At 41.8% G+C, this 18,482-nt stretch overlaps 2 protein-coding genes across 4 annotated transcripts in view; both read right to left on the bottom strand.

The window, feature by feature from the left end:
• Positions 1-15,109, bottom strand: part of cita (citron rho-interacting serine/threonine kinase a) — a 37,861-nt gene extending 22,752 nt beyond the window's left edge. For all 3 annotated transcript variants that reach the window (XM_068720244.1, XM_068720247.1, XM_068720246.1), the window contains exons 1-13: positions 15,008-15,109; positions 14,767-14,902; positions 14,254-14,429; positions 12,926-13,027; positions 10,643-10,785; positions 10,179-10,272; positions 9,883-10,089; positions 9,584-9,737; positions 8,061-8,250; positions 3,516-3,621; positions 2,816-2,959; positions 2,519-2,638; positions 230-400 (exon numbers count right to left, since the gene is read on the bottom strand). In XM_068720244.1, coding sequence (XP_068576345.1) covers positions 230-400; positions 2,519-2,638; positions 2,816-2,959; positions 3,516-3,621; positions 8,061-8,250; positions 9,584-9,737; positions 9,883-10,089; positions 10,179-10,272; positions 10,643-10,785; positions 12,926-13,027; positions 14,254-14,429; positions 14,767-14,902; positions 15,008-15,109 — 1,845 coding nt within the window. The remainder of the gene's footprint in view (positions 1-229; positions 401-2,518; positions 2,639-2,815; positions 2,960-3,515; positions 3,622-8,060; positions 8,251-9,583; positions 9,738-9,882; positions 10,090-10,178; positions 10,273-10,642; positions 10,786-12,925; positions 13,028-14,253; positions 14,430-14,766; positions 14,903-15,007) is intronic.
• A 1,209-nt stretch (positions 15,110-16,318) lies between these two features.
• On the bottom strand, positions 16,319-18,101 carry LOC137879587 (beta-crystallin B3-like). Its single transcript, XM_068720409.1, has 6 exons — positions 18,058-18,101; positions 17,599-17,680; positions 17,344-17,459; positions 17,078-17,210; positions 16,859-17,001; positions 16,319-16,757 (listed from the first exon to the last, which is right to left on the bottom strand). The coding sequence occupies exons 2-6, from the start codon at positions 17,671-17,673 to the stop codon at positions 16,457-16,459; spliced, it is 768 nt and encodes a 255-aa protein (XP_068576510.1). The 5' UTR covers positions 17,674-17,680; positions 18,058-18,101; the 3' UTR covers positions 16,319-16,456.
• Positions 18,102-18,482: the final 381 nt, after the last annotated feature.

The raw sequence follows: 18,482 nt of genomic DNA, 5'->3' as shown, positions 1-18,482 counted from the left end.
ATATGAATCATTTATCTAGCTGGTTTTTGATGTTTGCTTTTTTAAGCATAGAGTCTGAGAAACAAACACAATAACGTGGACTTTAGATGGTTTGAAGACTCATTTCCTCGTCATCTATTCTAGGAATATTCTACAAGGCGTGTTTCACGGACAAAAAGTGAATCCTCCGCCTGTTACTTGATGCACATTTGCATTGCGTGACCTATAAGCATCTCTGATGCAAACATACCTTCTGGATTTTCTGCTGGTATTCCACAGCTTTCCTCTTGAGATCCTCACTCGTTTGTCTGGAGTCTCGCAGTTCAGATTCGTAGAGGTCGCTACGGCGCCGGGCAGCGGACAGGTCCTCCTCCAGCTGCCTGATGGTGACCTGCATCTCCTCCAGCTGAGCATGGTACTCCTACATCCACAGACAGCACACAGTGGTCATCAACGGGGAACAGAAAGTGCCTTCCTGACACCGACTCATGAACATCTGAGGTCAAGTTTAGTCACGTTCAGTACCACTAGGATGTATCATCTCACAGTGTATCCTTTATACAACACACATGTTGTGTATTGAACTGAACAACTGATTGAATTGTGACACCCCCATAATTGAAACTTGCCCAAGGACTTCAGGCTGTGATGATCACACTCACTCTGTTCAAGCTGGAGACAAGTCACTGTTGTCATCTCAGTGAGAAGATTTTTTTTTACATATTTTTCTTTTTCAATAAAGGAAATCTGCTTAGGTTGAAAATATCTTACGAGGACATAAGGAAACAAGATTGTACAACTCTTTAAGTTTTAAGCCATGGCATTTTTTTTAACTGGTGTACACCTTTCAGCTGGTGCACACGGTTGTTCTTAAATACATTTGCTGGTGTATTTATGTTTTTCCTAAGGAAGAAAAATAACAGGTTTTTATGTTTAAGACACAACAGCAGCGTGAGTTTGTTCGGAACAGCCTGAACGGAGGAGCTAAGCTCTTAGTGAGGGCAACAATTGCTGCAATGCTATACAGACAAAGATGTACTTCACGGTTCTGCTGACACGGGTTCATTGTGCAGTGATCTATAGAAACTGCAGTGCACTACAGCCATGACCGTTTATCACCAAAAGTGTCAAAATCAAAAGATAACAACTCGAGGATTACTTTAAAGCTGTAGTTGGACACTTTGCACTAGAGACTAAAAGTGAAAAGAAGAAAATAACTGCTTATGTCTATAACAACCTCTGCAGAGACAACATGTTATACTGATGTTGGTGAAACTCGTCGCTCTTTGATTTGTCACCTGTGCACCAAGATTTTAAACTAACAACTGACATGTTCTGTCTGTTACAGCCCAGATTTCATTCATTCAGCAGAGAGTTTTTGTCTGTAAAAGTCTCAGACTTTCTAGGACACCCATGTCTATTATGCATAATAATCTGCTTATAGCGCTGCATTTCAATTTTAAACACATAATGCTTTATAACAATAATTATAACACATTATAAAGCATTTTATAATTACTTATAAGGTCAAGTATCATAATACTTCATAGGTGCTGGTCACTTACAGACATTTATTTTTGCATGGATCATAGTGCATTATAATTTCCATGATATTAATACATTATGATCAATTTATAATACATTATAATCACTGTTATGATGAATGGTAATGCCATTATAAATGACTCTAAGTGGGAATTATTTAGTAAAATGATAATACATTTTGTGTTTTTACAAAGATTTACTTAAAGCAAACAATGACCACTTACAGCAACACATAATCACATTATAATAATATAAAAAGACAACTATGGGAATTATAATGCACTATGCTCCCTGCAAAATCTCAGCGAGTACACCAGCAATTATGAGGTATATGCTTTATAATGTGATCTGATTATTGTTATAAAGCATTATAAATATGTATGAATGCTTATAACTATAATCATACAGTACTACAAGCAAGTTATCAGATAAGATAGAACTTTATTAATCCCAAAGAAAATTATTATAATGCATAATGAGTATGGTTTTAATGCATTATAGAAATGGGCATCATAAAAAGAGTCACCTTCAATTTTAATTTGAATCATGAATGTTGAAAAAAAGAAGAATACTATGTGTCATTCCCCTGGGAGGAGGGTGGGCGAATCACTTGAGTAATGATCAAAGTCTCCCACACTTCGGTATCTTGCTGGGGCGACATCTGCAGGGATGACCTGCATGAGTGTCGAGGACAAGGGAGTCCTCAGAGGGGAAGCCCTGTCTGTGTAACACGGACACACTGACAAGAGCAGAATCTCACCGCAGCTTCGGTTACTCCTTCAGAACCTATGATAGCATATAGACGACACCCCGGAAAGTAGAAGAATCTCCTCAAATAAAAAACGACGGCTCAGTGGAGGAAGTACGGAGGCATTTTCCCCCCTTTCACTACACATTTCTAAGTATAAATACCTTGAAGTGTCAATAAAGAAATCTCCAACTGCACCACGTCATTATCGTAATGAGAGGGAGGAGACGGAGAAGATTTACATACTTGCTCTTTAATTTCCTGCAGCTTGTTGCTCTGTTCGCGGATGTCGTGCAGCAGCTGCAAGGCCTTGTCATCTTCTCTGGAGACCTCCACGCGTGCCTCCTCTAGGCTTCGCTTCAGGCTCTGCAAACACATATGAGCGCACAAGCTAATGGCTGCTGTTCCTTCAAATCAATACTGATTATCTGAGGTGTTGAGGACAGGCGACACACAAGAGCATCGTTATGTTTAAACATTTCTTTAAACGCTCCACACACACACGCACACACGGACACGGTTGTTGTTGTTATTATGACTCACGCTGCACTCGGTAATGTAGGTGGCGAGGTCTTGCTCCAGAATGCCCCTCTGGGTCTCGGATGCCTTCAGCTCCACATCCTTCTGGTGGAGCACTGACTCCAGGTCAGTCATTTTACGCTGGAACCTGGAGATCTCTTGCTCCATCTGAATCCACCAGAGAACAGAACAATTAGCAGTTTCATCGCAACTCTACAGAAGGTCGACATCTTACAGCTGTTCTTAAACGGTAATCGTTTGTATTAAAATGCCTTAAATGTGGCAGAATCATACAGCCACTTAAAGTGGTTGTTTAAATCAGCGAGAACTGTTCATCAACCATAGATTTTGATGATAGCTGACCAAGAATGCTTCACAAAATGTAGTTGATGATGAACTTGGCTAATTACAGCAGCACCAGAAGCCTGTTGATCTGTTTTAAGCCAGTCAGCCAGAATAAACACAGAGCGTCTGGTAATAAAACCCACGATTGAATGGGTTTTTTTTGCTCAAAAACAAAGTGCAACAATATGGAAATACAAAATACAATTTCATAGTTTCCAGTCAGCCAACAGTGGTTTTACTCTAATCATCTCTGTCAGGCCCGATATAGCCACTCTTGCATTTGAAAATAAGAACGACTTTTTTGTCATAAAGGATTGTGATGAAACACTGAAACATGAATAAAAGTATGAAAAGAAAAAGGCTTAAAGAATACCCTCACCTTGTGACATTTGTCTTGAGTTTCTTGTAATTCTTTGCTTTTAAGATGCAGCTTCTTTTCCATAGAGTTGGTCTTAGCAGGAGAGTTGAGGCCTGCAGACACGGACCTGAGAACAACAACATATGCTCTTTAGTATACAGTATAGTTTATGCCAAACACACATACTACCTGCCTCATCTGAGTAGCAATTAAAACATCAAGATAAACACAGCGCCCATGTTGTGTGTGTTACCAGTGTGCCACGTAATTGATATATAACCAAATTCAAACAAATTAAGATTTTTGTAAGCATAAACAGAAATACAATACTTCAAAAATAAGTGTCTATTATGTAAGGAAGTAGGGAGTAATTCAAATATCTCAGATTCTCAAATTGTATCAATCATATCGGCGACACAAAAAGAGAATACCTGAAGGTCTCATATCATGACACAGAGCCACAGCATGTAACAGCATCGCAGCTTTATTAAGCTGGCTGGAACGCAGACAATGCAAACACCCACACATTGTAAATGAGCAACAGACACTGAGACAGTTTCCTTTATAGGAAAAGTACTAAAATGTCTCGTCATAACAATAAGCATATTGACAACAATAACATGAAACAGAGCTTTTTTTTAAAGCATCGCGGTTCATTCAGGACAAAACAGCTGTGTAGACCTGAGCATTTTTGCTGTTTGCCTGACAAAACAATGTGACAGGAGAATTTGTGCTGTGCTGTTGCTTGGGGTTGGTCTACACAGAGCTATGTAGTGAGTCCAAAGCACTCATTTCTTCTTGTTTATGTAAGGCGATGTGCTATCTTATTTCCATTCTTTGGGAATAATTTAGAGTACAGAGTCGATTGACCAGAGAAAAGAGGAAAATCCACCATGAACAGAAGTCTTCTAAATAAATGAATGGGTCTGTTTGAATGAGCTCATGAATACAGCAGAGGGATCTTTAATAAAGTTGACTCAGACTGAGTCACAGTGTTAAAAATAATCACGAAAGCAAGCACTGCTCCCTTCGCCTCTCTACATCGAGAAACATCCCCCCCGAACACACACACACACACACACACACACACACACACACACACACACACACACACACACACACACACACACACACACACACACACACACACAGAGAGAGTATACAGAAACATACGCAGACACATTTGGCTCACATCTTTGACAAAAACAGCAACACCCCAAACAGTCCTTTTCATAGGAGTCCAGATTAAATGACAAGGCGTTCCAGCAAGCTGAATCTGTTGCCAATTAAAAATGTATGTTAGGCATCAAAATTCATAAAGTTCTCTAGTGCTTAGCTGAATCGTTTCAGGGGGCTACTGTAACGATAATATGGCAATTTAAACGTCCTCAGCTGGGGGTTTTCTGCATTTTTTTTAATCTATCTGTCTTCTTCCCTTCCAACTGTTTTGGCACACTTCTTGTTACGTATGCTTTAAAATTGAAAATTGGAGCAAATATTAATAATGTTTTCAAAGGAAGCATGGGCAATATTTACTGCAAAATAGGAAATAAATGATTTTACAAGAGAGAAATGCCAGGCCACTCTTTTCCTAGCAGAGGAATACTGTGGTTATCATGTCTCTGTACTGTGGAGGGAAAATAAATGAGTAGCCGGTGCAGACTGCATTATTGAAGAGAATCAAACAGAGACAGGGACTCAGAAAAAAGTATGCAAGTAAAGAGGCGTTGCAGTGTTCAGAAAAACAAAAATAATGTAACACATACATCAGCGCAGCCGTGCACACACTGACTGAAATGCAAACAAACACATAAAATAATGTTGAAGAACATGCTAACTAAACAAACCCCTCCAATCATACTGCAGATGCATGCAAAAAATGGTGACCACAGTAGACTAAATGCAGTTGATTAGTACGCTTAAGGGTGAATTGGCCACCTTTTAATTGGATGTCTGATCAGTGTTGATGGTAAATGTAGTCGATTGAAGCAATAAATTCCTCAGTGTGTGCTGTATTGACCGAGAAAGCCGCGTTTGCAGTTTGGATGCGTCCTGCGTGCGTGTTTGACATGGCAGTGATGCAGTTGAATGCAAGGAAGAACTACAGGCTGCTAAATCAGCTTGGATTTCTTGTCTCCATTTTTTGGGGAAACCAGGAGGCGCACGTGCTCTAGATGCCACTCAAAAAGAGAAAAGCCTTGTTCTCTTTGTTGTATTGCAAACAACATACATTTCCAACATTGAGTGTAGAGTATACGGCCAATGAAATGCAGCAGAGAGAGGCTGCGGCCATGCAAGAGCATTTGGCCGGGGAGGACCCTCTGAGCGTGAATAGCTTTGGCGCAATGCATCCTGGTACTTGAAGGCACAGCCGGCACGTCTCTGCAAGAAGGAGAACTTTGCTTTCTCCGTCAATATAGCTAGCACTGAGGAATTTATTGCTTAGTTGACTAGAATAAGGTTTGTTCAAGCTTGTTCTGGTCCAAAGTTATCTCTAATAGTAGGACATTGTATTTACCATCTTAGATGTGACAGATTACTGAAACATTTTGTCCTTATCAATTAGGTTTTTTGCACACTAAAGCTTTCTTTTGTGTGAAATGATATGTAATAAAGCACTAAATGTGGTGATTTTAATCTAAATAATACAGAGACTAAATACAAATGAAGAACTCTGTTTCAAAAAATTATAATAATTTAAAAGAAAAAGAAAACATACCAGCACATTTCCATATCAAAGTCAAGATTTAAGGATTAATCTGCTGTGGAGCAAATATGGGCTCAGTCCCATTTTGTTTTTGTGGGTATTTTGGTCTGATGGTGGCACTAGAGGACATGTCAGAGGGTAATTTAAAATATAAGGAGCCATCCTCCATAGACCATGAATGTCCTCTGCAGATTTCTTGAAAATTGAGTTGCCAAATTCTGAGATTCCACGACAAGGAAATATTGTGCCCAGATGATGGCGCTGAGGAAAAATCAGTTGCCTGGTCACTTGAATATTTAGGAATCATCCTCTGGGGACTATGAATATCCACACCATGGCCATCTGGCAGTAACCATGCATGGCAATCTGGTCAGTAATTGTCAATATGTCCTGCTCTTGACCAAACGTGTTGAATGACAAAGATATACTCAAAACTTGTGAAACACATTGTATATCATTTCCAAAACACCACAAAATTGTCCTATATTTCCTCAAAAAACACAGGAGTTTATAAGCCTACATTAAAGCCACCTTTCAAAGATGCTTTTTGAGACACTAAACCACAGATAGCTTCTCATGAATTTGAGGCACGCTGTTAAGGGGATTTTGTTGTCAAGTTTGACTAATGAGGAGTCAGACGGACAAGTTCACACAGAACGAAAAAAAACAGAATAGCAGAAACCCTGAAAATGCATGATTAGCATTCCATCTCTGGGTTCATTTCTCTTTCCTTTTTGACATTGTAAAGAACAATGTGTGTACATGCATATGCATGCCCCCCCCCCCCCCCCCCCACCCCCCCACACACACACACACACACACACACAAATCTGAGCTCCTCTTAATCAAGTGCAGCGAAGAAAATGACTGGCTTCAGTAAAAAACCCATGAACAGATGACTGATGGTGTAACAGCAAGGGACAGAGACATTAGAAGAGGGAGAAAATAAGAGGAGGCGATGAGACGGGTAAAGATGGGGGTGGGGACTGGGAAAAAAAAAAACATCATGGTAGTAACCATAGAAATAGATTCTCTCCCACAATCTGAGCTCTCATCCCTTTCCCCGTCTAATCTGCTCATGCTTTTTCTTCCCTTTCTGTTGCTGCTGCTGTCATGATCCGCAGTCTCCAGGACCATTAACCTGCTAGAGCACTGCCATGGGGCTACAGAATAGAAACCCATCCTCCTTCATTATTATCAGAGGTTAAGAAGCCAAACACCATTAGGGATAATTACAGTCCCAGAACCCCGTGCTATAAAAGTCAGGAGCCTTATATGCTGCACAGTAACAGAGAAAGCACAATAACAGCAGCGAGGGTGGGAGTGTATGTCTGGGGTTCCACCTCTCAGCAAAACCTCATTGACACACTCAGCCGCATACCAATCAGCGCCAACGGCAAGACAACGCCAGCACACATCCTCTGGTTCATTCATTTTATCTATCTATGCATCGGATCAACTACGTGCAAACCCCAAAGCACAAAAAAACAGGACTCGGAAGAAGAAAGCACAGGAGAACCGGGGGATCCCTCCCCTCCCTCGTTCCACGTCTGACACAGCATATGGCCAAACCCATTTTGGCCCCAACAGGCATAACGCTAATGACAGGGACACAACACCAGCAGCCCAGAACACCACACTAGGTCACCTGAAACGAGGCTACCTGGAATATGTTGCCAAACTAATGAGTCTAACCTCAGAACAGCAGCCAACAGCATGGGGGTCTTTAACCAACAAAGGTGTGTTAGAGAGGTGTATGCAGGAGGTCTCTGCGTTGACTACAGGCAAAAGAGGGGTCGTCTTTGTAAAAAAATAAATAAATAAAGCCAAACAATGCCAAGTAAACAGGTAGCACTTACTCAGTTTTGGCCAATGTTGTCAACGCTCTGCTGAAGAACCATCCTAGAAAGGGCAGATCCTGGCCCTGGAAGCCCGCTGGCAGAGCTCCTCGCTGGGCTGCTGAGGCTGGCCGGGGGGCTGCCTGCTCCGGCTCCTCAAAATTAGAGGTGTCATCTTCAGCGTGCAACGCAGGGACGAAAGGCGGGAGAACTGCAGGAGAAAGGATGAAGTGAGAGAGGGCAAGAAAGAAAAAAAAAAAAAAAAAAAGGAAGCAGCGACGAACAAAGTAGTAACAAATAAATGTACAAAATAAAAAATAAAAACACAACAAGGAGAAAGGGGAGAGAAAGGAAGGGAGGAGGAGCGGAGCTTTGGGAGCCTAGAGTGCGGTAAGTCGCGCGTTGATGCACATGCTGCCTCTCTGTCTGTCTGTCCCTCCCTCCCTCCCTCCCTCCCTCCTTCTCGCTCGCTCTCTCATACACACATGCTCACCCGCTCTCCCTCACTGCAGCAGAGCAAGCTAATCAGCTGGAGCCAAAGCTGAAGCATAAAGCTCTATCTGTGTCCAATTATCAATAAACCAAGTCCATATTTTTAATACAAACAATGTTTATCTATATGACTCTTTTTTTTCTCTAAATATTATATTTGATATTTTTTACTCAAATGAATGAATTAAAATAAAAAATAATAATAAATCTTCTCTTCAACACACACACACACAAATAGCTCCTGCACTCCAAACACTGTATCATAGTCTGCTGATGACAATGAGCATTTTGAACAAACAACTAGTCATTAATATTCAGTGTTGATGCGAATAATATAACTGGAAAACAGCTCAGAGGAAAGGACCAGCATAGTAATGTTTGATAATGGCTCCAGAATCACAAAAAAAGGAGTGTTTATTCATCCCAAGACACGAGGTGTTCTTCTGCAAAGCAAAATAAACGATGCAGCTACACGTGTGTGAATTACAGAAGCACCGCTGAGCTGCGGCTCCACACAAAATGTCCATTGATGAGAATGTTATGGGCGTGTGTGTGTGTGTTTTTTCCCGAAGCTGCTCAGGTGAAAATGTCAAACTGTCATTTGGTGCAGTCTCAGGCTCGGTGGAAGCACGGATGACACAACAGACGCACATACACAGAGAGCGTGTGGTGTTGCTGGCGTAAAAAAGATTTGTGCTGCGTCTGTTGAGAAGCAGATGAGTTGCAGATCTTTACTCTGTCTGCCTCGCTTCTTGCCTCAGCCTTCCTCCCCATTCCACTCAGGAAAGAGCTGGCCCACTGCCAACGGCACACAGAATCTCATTATTTCACTACCGACCACAACACTGGCAACGCAATTTTTGTCTATGTGCAACAACACACACACACAACACACTTGTGTATAGAATGAACAACATTCATATTTGACAAGTAGTAATGTATCATCTGTCCAGTAACGTGATTACAACAACACCGTGTCATTTTGAGCTAAATTGAGCATTTCCACTGGAAAGGCAGAAGAACAGAGTCTCGAGTGAGAGGACTCTCCTCACCTTGTCTTAAGTGGTTCCAGTCTACAGTAGAGAAGAAAGAGTGACAGCGGAGTCCCTGGAAACCCAATCGCTCTTTGGCTCCACAGAGCAAGCTCTGCAGCAAGTCTACAAATGGCTTACTGGCCCGCGGCTCCTCCGGAATCTTAAGGAAGCGCTGGAGGCAATAACACGAACAAGAAATTATCACATGATGCCTAGACTGATCAGGTATTAGTTCAGGTAAATCATTTTCATTCAGTAAACTGGCCTTTACCATTACAGATCAGATACAACCAGTGACCAATGACAGTTGCATGTACCTGAAAGTTGAGGATGTTCTGGATTGTCTTGGTGGACGTCCCACCAGAGAAAGGCGACCTGGCATAGATCATCTCATACGCCATGACCCCAAGGGACCACCAGTCGCACTCGACCCCGTAGGTGCCGTGAAAGCCCCCGTTCATGGCTGCCAGGACCTCGGGGGAGAGGAAGTCCTGGGTCCCAGCAGGCACTGTGGGAACTGCCACCTGGAAACGCATTCATTTTAAAAAAACGATGACATCACCGTCAAGCATCCTGAAGTGAAGACATAGAGCGAACTTTGTAATCTTCTTACTGTTTTGTTTGCAGTCAGCCTGGCAGCTGATCCAAAGTCTGCCAGCTTAATGTGACCGGTCCGATCAATGAGAACGTTCTCCGGTTTGACGTCTCTGCAAGCGGATAGTTTAGAAGGGATTTGATACTGCTTTTAAAGAGCCGTTTGTGGCTCGAGTACTGTAATATGTCTACCGCTCTGATGATAATTGAATACATTTGTAAACTCCAGCAATATTTTGTGTTACATAACATCCCACTGAGTGCTCCAGGTTAAATTACAATGCTACATTTCTCATGTCCAGTTAATGTTTTCCTGACTCATGTGCATTTGGCCTTCCACTGAAAACAAAAGGCAAACAAAAGAATGACATTTAGCGAGGATCTACGAGTACGGGAAACACCTTTGGCCCCCATTTCTTCAACCAATATTGTTCCTCAAAGTCTTCATCAATGAGAGGTTACATTCAGTGGCTGGTATCTTACCGGTGGACATATCCCAGCTGATGGACGGCGTGAATGGCCTCTACCAGCTCAGCCAAATAGAACTGAGCCATGGACTCATCAAACTGATCCTCGTAGCGGTTTAGCAGGGACATCAGGTCACCGCCTGGCAAGTACTCCATCGCCTGAAGACACATATTGTATGCAGTCATTAACCGGCGGTATAAAACTATGGCTGGCACTTTAGCAATTTCAACGAATGTGGGTTTGAATGTGAATAAAAATGAAACAGGTATCACACGCTGTTAAAACATTTATGAATGCCTAACAAATAGGCCTATATTTAGAAAGAAAAGCCAGGCAACAAGTGTAGGACCACATGCGTTTGAGCTCACATCAAAGCTCTATTTCAGCTCAAGCTTATAGGATGGTGCTCTTCATTATGGATTCGGTTATGTAACACTGAATACTATTGCAGATGTATCTGTGATACTGCAGTCAAAAGGATTGGTCTTTGAGATCTAAAAATACAAATAACTGCAACATCCTTGTGTTTCTGTGGGCTAAAACAAGACATTTTTTTACAGTCGAAGCAAACAACAACAAAGATATCTAATTAAGCATCTCTAAAGTTTGGAAACACAACAAATCAACCTCGGTCATGTTTGACTCAAGTTATTTTTTTCTGTCGTCTGCACCCTGAGATGAAAGGCATTTGTCTGGCCGATTTGAGCTATATGGAGGCGGCTGTGCAGCCACAACAAGCAAGAGAGCCTCTGGTGCATGAATGGTCGGCGAGTCTGAATGAACAGGAGCATTCTCCAGTGTTACCTAGCAACAGGGAGACCGGGTGCCTCTCTGACACACGGATAAAGATGGATGCTTTGTATGTTCCTCCATGCTCAGTTAGGGGAGCAGGGTGAGACAGAGGGGGGAGTGAAAAGAGATGGGAGGAGAGAGAATGGAGACATGAAGGAAGGTATAAGGAGAGGGTGAGGGAAAGGAAAACTAAAAAGGGATGTAGACAAGATTAGGCTGGACTAGGAAGGAAAGACTTGTTCCCTGCACCCTAAGCCAGTCTAAAGGGTTATCAGAGAAAATATAGATTCTCTGCGAGGTTAACAGCCTCCGCGATGCTTACACCGAACGTTCTCTCTGAGGAGAAAATTTACACTGCAGAAGATTAGACTATTAGAGGGACACTAACAATTTGGGAAATATGCCTGGTTACCTCCTTAACTGGAGTCAAGGGAGGTGATCATTATTCAATCTATCCACCTTAAGTACAGAGATTCAGGGGGTGTTTCACCTATAAGAGAAACACAGGAAGCTCGGGGGTGTTTTTCTTACTTTTCTCACAGCTGTAGTTTCTTGAATGTGGCATTGTCGTGTAAATGTAATTAGCTACTAAATCATAATTTGAACAACAACAACAACAACAACAACAACAACAGCAGCAGCAGCAGCAGCAGCTAGGCCAAAAGACTGCAGCACTTCAGAGGTTCTGTCCAGCATTGAATGATGACGTTAACCTGAACAGAACCCCGGTGACTCTTGGACGTACTGGCAGTCAGACTGCAGGCTAACATGATCCCACAACACAACTATGAAGTTGCTGGAAAGTGATTTGTTTTCAGAGGCTACCTCCGAACTTCAAAGCATTTCCTCTATATACAAGTTGGTCCTTTCAGTGCTCAATTCAGATCCTTTCCTGTAGCAGCTCATGCACTATTCTGACTGACCTTCACTGTTCTATTAGTCATGTTCTGGAAACCACAGCTGTGAAAGAATATTTTTTTAAATGACACATTCCAAGATAGTTTTCCTGTACAAAGCTTTATGTAAAAATAAGCTGTGTTGTACTCTGTGCATAAAACCCGTATAGGAATAAAACATTTTTAATAAAAGACACTGAGGTTGTAGAATCAGGTAACTTAAACATTTAAGCTCTTTTTGAACAACAATAGCTGGGCTTAGTGGGCAGTTTTGGATGGTGGATTTTTGACTTTTGTAGGAGATAAGCCATTTTGCCTGCCTGTACATTTTTTTTTTAGTTCAGAAAGGTAAATACATCCTGACTATCTTTCTCTTCTCACCTAGCTGTGGTTTGATAAAGGCCTGTTATGAGCCTGGGTATTAAAATAAAAAACAAAAACAAACACACCAAGGACTACATAGTGTGTGCCATTTGCTTGGCATGTTTATGACCCAATTATTCCCCTTTGGCCTATGGCAGTTAAAAACATTTTTTCTGACAAGAATAATTTATGTAAAATAGTCATTTCAGTCTATCCTGAAGTTTAGAAAGAAAGCCTGCAGTCTCACCAGGTAGACGTGTTCTTTATCCTGGAAGGCGTTGAGAAGCTGAGGGATCCAGGGACTGCTGTTCAGAGCCAAGATCCTCCGCTCATCCTCATGAAACACCACCTGAGAAGAATCAAAAAGGCCATCAGCTTAAATACATTCAAGAAATGCAACAGCAGTGCTGCACAAATTGTTACTGTGAGTAGTCTATCAATCACATTTGTCTAAAACACTGAGAAGCTTCCACCTTTAAGGCTTCATCAGGGCTTAAATGTAATATATCTTAATTAAACCGTGGCAGGAGAGCACACAAACATTTTGACACTAAAAATTCATGCCCTTCTTTCCTAGTTTAAGTTGATGTTGCTAGTTTCTTTAAGTGGGACGTCATTTTGTCAAATTATGAAAAGTAGTCACAGGTGGCGTGAACAAAACATTTCTTGTTCATTCAAGTTATTCGTTGTATTGCTCACTTCAGATCCCTTCCTGTCACCACTCATGTTAATTCTGACTAAGATTTATTCTATTAGTCACATGCCAGAGAGCACAGCTGTGAGGTACCCAGATTGTGCCATGTTGTTTTCAACCCTACAGTAGCCTCCAGTGGCCATTTTTCAGACTGCAATTTTGACAACAAAGCACAGAGAAGCTTGGATCAGAACACATGAGGAGGCAGGTAGACATTACTCGACTACATCTTTACGTAGCAAATAATCGTTTGCAGCTATATTAATGCTCTGAATATTATATATAGAACCTTTAATGACCATTTAGAATCGCTAAACTCTTTAGCTGTTGATACTGGTTGAAAGAAATGCTCAAACAAAACAGTCCTTCACAGCAGACATTTTGACTCGTCACAGCACGAAAAGCTCAGTTAGTAACAACATTAACAATGGCTACGTGTCTCAGTAGGCCATGAAAGTGTGACAGCCGTGCACAACTCTGAGGCCCTCAAACTGAAACACATAAAAGGAGTTCAGGATTCATTCATTGTATCATTTTTACTTGTGTATTCCCTACTGTGACGTGTTAAATGTCATCTGTATAAAATTCCTGTTATGTGGTAAAGCCAAATGCGTCATTTTAAAAAAGAAAAACAACTACCTAAAATTAACTTTCTATATTTTACTACTCTTTTACAGCATTACATTACATTACATTACAGTCATTTAGCAGACGCTTTTATCCAAAGCGACTTACAATAAGTGCATTCAACATTGGTAATCAAAATAACTACTAGTCACCAGAAGTCATAAGTACATTTCCTTTTCCAAACAAGCATCTAAGAGCATGAAGCAGAGCATAACTCAGAGCCAAAGTACAGTGCAGATACAGCAGTTACTTACATTTTCTTGAGTGCGTAGAAGTGTCTTATCCATGACTTTCAATGCACAGACATCCCCGGTGGCCTTCTCCCGGACTACTTGGACTTCACCAAAGCGACCACGACCAACCACCGCACGCAGTTCAAAGTCATCCGCCCCCGGCTGCATGGCCCGTAGTTCTGAGACCACTTCAGAAACTGTTTCACAAACACACAGAGATTTTTCACCCATTGTTGGGATACAACTTTTAGGATGTAAAAATTTAAACATACCACAAACAAACAAAAACAGTAACACACACACATACACTTGGTGTTAGTTTTAAATCAATTCTATCTGTCTGGTATTTAAAATAACACACCAATATTGTGTAGTGGTCTATATTTGTGAAATGTTAATTATAGTGAGCTCATTATAGGATGTCACTTTATACTGAAAAAAACTGACTAGAAACAGTATAAACTGTTATGGTCTTCAAAAACAACAGCTCAAAAGCAGAAAAAAATCCTACACATATGTAAAATGTATGCTTACACTTATTGACAAAATTTGCCACATGATGTATCTTCATGAGCTGTGGGGAGATGCACTCTTCGTACAGTAGCAGGAGAGCCTCCAGAAACTCTTCCCGACCTAAAGTGCACCCTCCCTGCTGCAGGCTGACTCGACCCTGGGGACAATAATACATAAACACAGGAAACGGAAGTCAGCTACTGACTGGTACAGTACAGGTGTCTAAATATGTGCAGTTAATGTGAGGTATACGTAACCTTACCTGAAACACTTGGTTGAGTCGCGAGCTGCGGCTGGTGATGGGGTCCCCGGAGGACTGCATCGTTTTCAGGCTTCCATGAGTCACGTATTTAAACTTCAACATGGCTTCTTAACAACAGACAACCTGAGCGGGGTGACACACACACACACACACACACACACACACACACACACACACACACACACACACACACACACACACACACACACACACACATAAGTAGGTCGAAGTTAAAGGAAGCACGTACTTACATGTTAACTGATTAATGGTGTACACGACGGTAGAGGTTATAGGTAAACCGAGGAAAAACGGTGACATGAAATGACAACAATGCGTCGCTTTAGCGTGCTAAAGTTAACGTTTGCTAACTCCGTTAACGAACAAGAACGTTGACGCAGCTTTAGTGTCGTTCAGTTACATTCACAGAGACTGAACACTGGTATACGGTTACTCACCAGACTGCCATGCAGGTAATTATAATTCAATGTTTAATATATATATATATATATATATATATATATATATATATATACACACAGAAAAATTGACATGCTAGGAGCACACTGTTTTCCCTCAACGTTGTTTCCGGTCAACTTTCAAATTTTTGCGCGTTCGCCGCCCATCTGTCGAGTCTGCTGAGAGATGGCGGCGTGTGATTGGTTCACTGGAACTTCTTGGGCGGGTCCTGCTGCTGCCTTAAACCAATAGCTGATGATTCAGACCTGTCCCTGTTCAACCTTCAGCACTACAAAGAAGAAAGACTCATGAATAGGAAGGATTGTTTTTGTTATGTGTAATGTACATAAACGGAAAATGAATGAAGACAATTTCCAGTACAATTGGAGAGTAATAATTAAGTCGAAGAAGATTATTTTTCTTCACAGATACAGTTACTGCAGATCTGAAATACCATGTCTAATTGGTTTTATATTGTAGCCAATGAATCAGGGCTATTTGTTGGGACAAATGTCACTCATTTTTTGAGTGACATTTGCTTATTTATTTATTTATTATTATTAAGTATCATTCAGACCTGCATGCATCACACAGCTGTTGCTTTCACACCACATCAATTTAATAATTAAAAACAATTCCCCTTTTTCAAACACTCCATGAAATGTAATAGACTTGTGGAAATCTAAAATAAAAGAGAGCTAAACAAATCATACAGGCCTCATAGATGTACAATCATCTGAACAAGACTCAACAAGACAAGAATAAAACACATTCCTAGTAATCATTTAGGCATTATAAATAACCAAAATCACCAAAATCAGGGCCAAAACTTTTATTTTCAACAGATTTACATGTTTCATTGCGATCAGTTACAGTTTTTCAAAATTTCAGGGTCAAATATTCTAGACTAACAGGGGGCATAGTGGAGAGACTGGGGACTGGCCAGCTGCCTTTAGCCTGCCCCAGTGGGTGCAGCGGGTGCTGGTGATAAGGTTAGTTTTGAGTTTGGGATTTGGGGTTGGGAGCAGGGTTAGGATTGGGAGTGGGGTTGGGGTTGGGAGCGGGGTTGGGAGTTGGGTTTGGGTTGGGAACAGGATTGGGATTGGGATTGGGAGGTGTAGGGGCAGGGGCAGGGACAATATAGCACCCTCTCTTGTGCCACTGCATGTCCCGCACACGTCGGACGGACTGGATCTGAGGTGCAGTAGCTCCCCAATCATTCCAGTGCTTGAAATCTCCATGCTCAAACACATACTGGCGCCCTCTGTAGCCTGGATACATGTATCCCACCCACCTTTAGAGGGAAGAGAAAGAGCAGTGTGTTACATGTCTTTAAAAACTTAAACCTAACTTAAATTATAAATAATGTTGAGCACTGGGATGGTTACAGCTTACGTTCCACTGATAGCCTTGGCGCTGGCCACACGGTCTTGGAAACCATGAGCCCACAGACTGGGAACGTCATCATCAACAATCTCCATCTTTCTACTTTCAAAGCCTGCGTTCTCAAACAGGTGCAGCTTGTGATCTGCACTGTCCTGGAAAGAAAAACAATAGGTTTGAGCATGTTTGTCAGGATGTTACATCTGCTCATATTACGCTGATAGTACTGACCACTTTCAGAGGCCTAAATGAGCTCAGGCTGTAGCTACTCAGGCAGTTAGTCCAGGTGCTCCAGCGAGGATACTCTCCTTTCTCCAGCACAAACTGCTCTCCTGCAAAACCTGGACGCTCAAACCCCACCCATCTGAAAGTTTGGAAAAAATGCATTACGTATAAATGCACACAATAACCCTAAACAAGTACAACAACTGGAAAACAGGACGCAGATGCAGTAAAAATGTATTTGAAACTCGATGAAGCAAAACTTGATTACTCACGGTCCCGACCCCACAATGATTGAGCCAATCCTCTGCGTCTTCTCCAACACATCTTTACATTCACCAGACAACTCCAACTTCTTTCCACGAAAGTTCTCGAACTCAAAAACCGCCAACTGCAAGATAAGTGGAGAGTTGGATGCTGTGTGATCTGCACCATCGGCATAGTCCCAATGCATGGTTTTCTGTCTTTTTAACAGTAATTTTTATGTCAAATGTTCAAGTCACCAGCAAAGTTTGTGTTCAATTAGGTACCTTATATGTGGCTCCGGCCCCTCCTTGGCCCTTCTCTGCAGGCAGCTGGTCTGGGTTCCCCTGCTGGTCTGTCATTTTGCTTCTGGAAAGCACAGCAATTACATTGTTTAATGCTATAAGTACTGACGTTAGATAGATTTTTACTGTTAGGTTGAATTTATAGAGGAAAAGTGTGTTTACTGCATAAAAACAAACATTATTGAACTTTAAAACATGGTCACAGGTACCATGTATCAAATCTAAATCTATAAAATCCAATCCAGGACATTTCAACACTTTTACTTGTTTACTTCACTCAAATCCTAGTGGCATCCGTTGTATATGTAGGAATAACACATTAATAGTGCACACACCAAATGCTACTTAAGAAGCATGCATTTGGATGCAGATAGAAGAGGGGACAGGGAGAGAGGAAAAGAGAAAGGCCTGTCGAAGAGAGGGATGATCCTCATTTTTTACCTGGATGGCTTGTGCTTCACTGCACCACGTACAAGCCACGCTCTCCGTCTTTCCTCTTTCTTTTCTCTCTTTTCTGTCCGTCTCAGTGTGAGGGTGTGTGTGAGTGCGGAGGCCTGGCGAGCGGTCGTTGGAGGCCAGTGGGGGTATTTATGGTTTATTTCTGGCCACAGCAGCAAAAAGCCTGTTGATGCAGCAAGTCTGTCTCACCCATTGTGTTCATCACACTGCTTCTCAATAGGCTTGCCCCTCTGTCCCTGGCACACTGGCACACGCTGCCCAGCTCTGCCCATGCTGCCATCCTGACCATGATCCTATAGTGGGCACACGCACTGACAGCCAGCCAAGAGAATGAACAGAGATCAGTCTCACTCAGCAGTATTGGCCCCACCCAGCTAATTTGCACTCCAGTTTCCTGTCTTCTATTT

The sequence above is a fragment of the Cebidichthys violaceus genome, unplaced genomic scaffold, assembly GCF_023349555.1.
Source record: "Cebidichthys violaceus isolate CVI_PGR_0920_01 unplaced genomic scaffold, fCebVio1.0.p SCAF_25, whole genome shotgun sequence".
Lineage (NCBI taxonomy): Eukaryota > Metazoa > Chordata > Actinopteri > Perciformes > Stichaeidae > Cebidichthys > Cebidichthys violaceus.
This window is presented reverse-complemented; position numbering and strand designations above follow the sequence as displayed.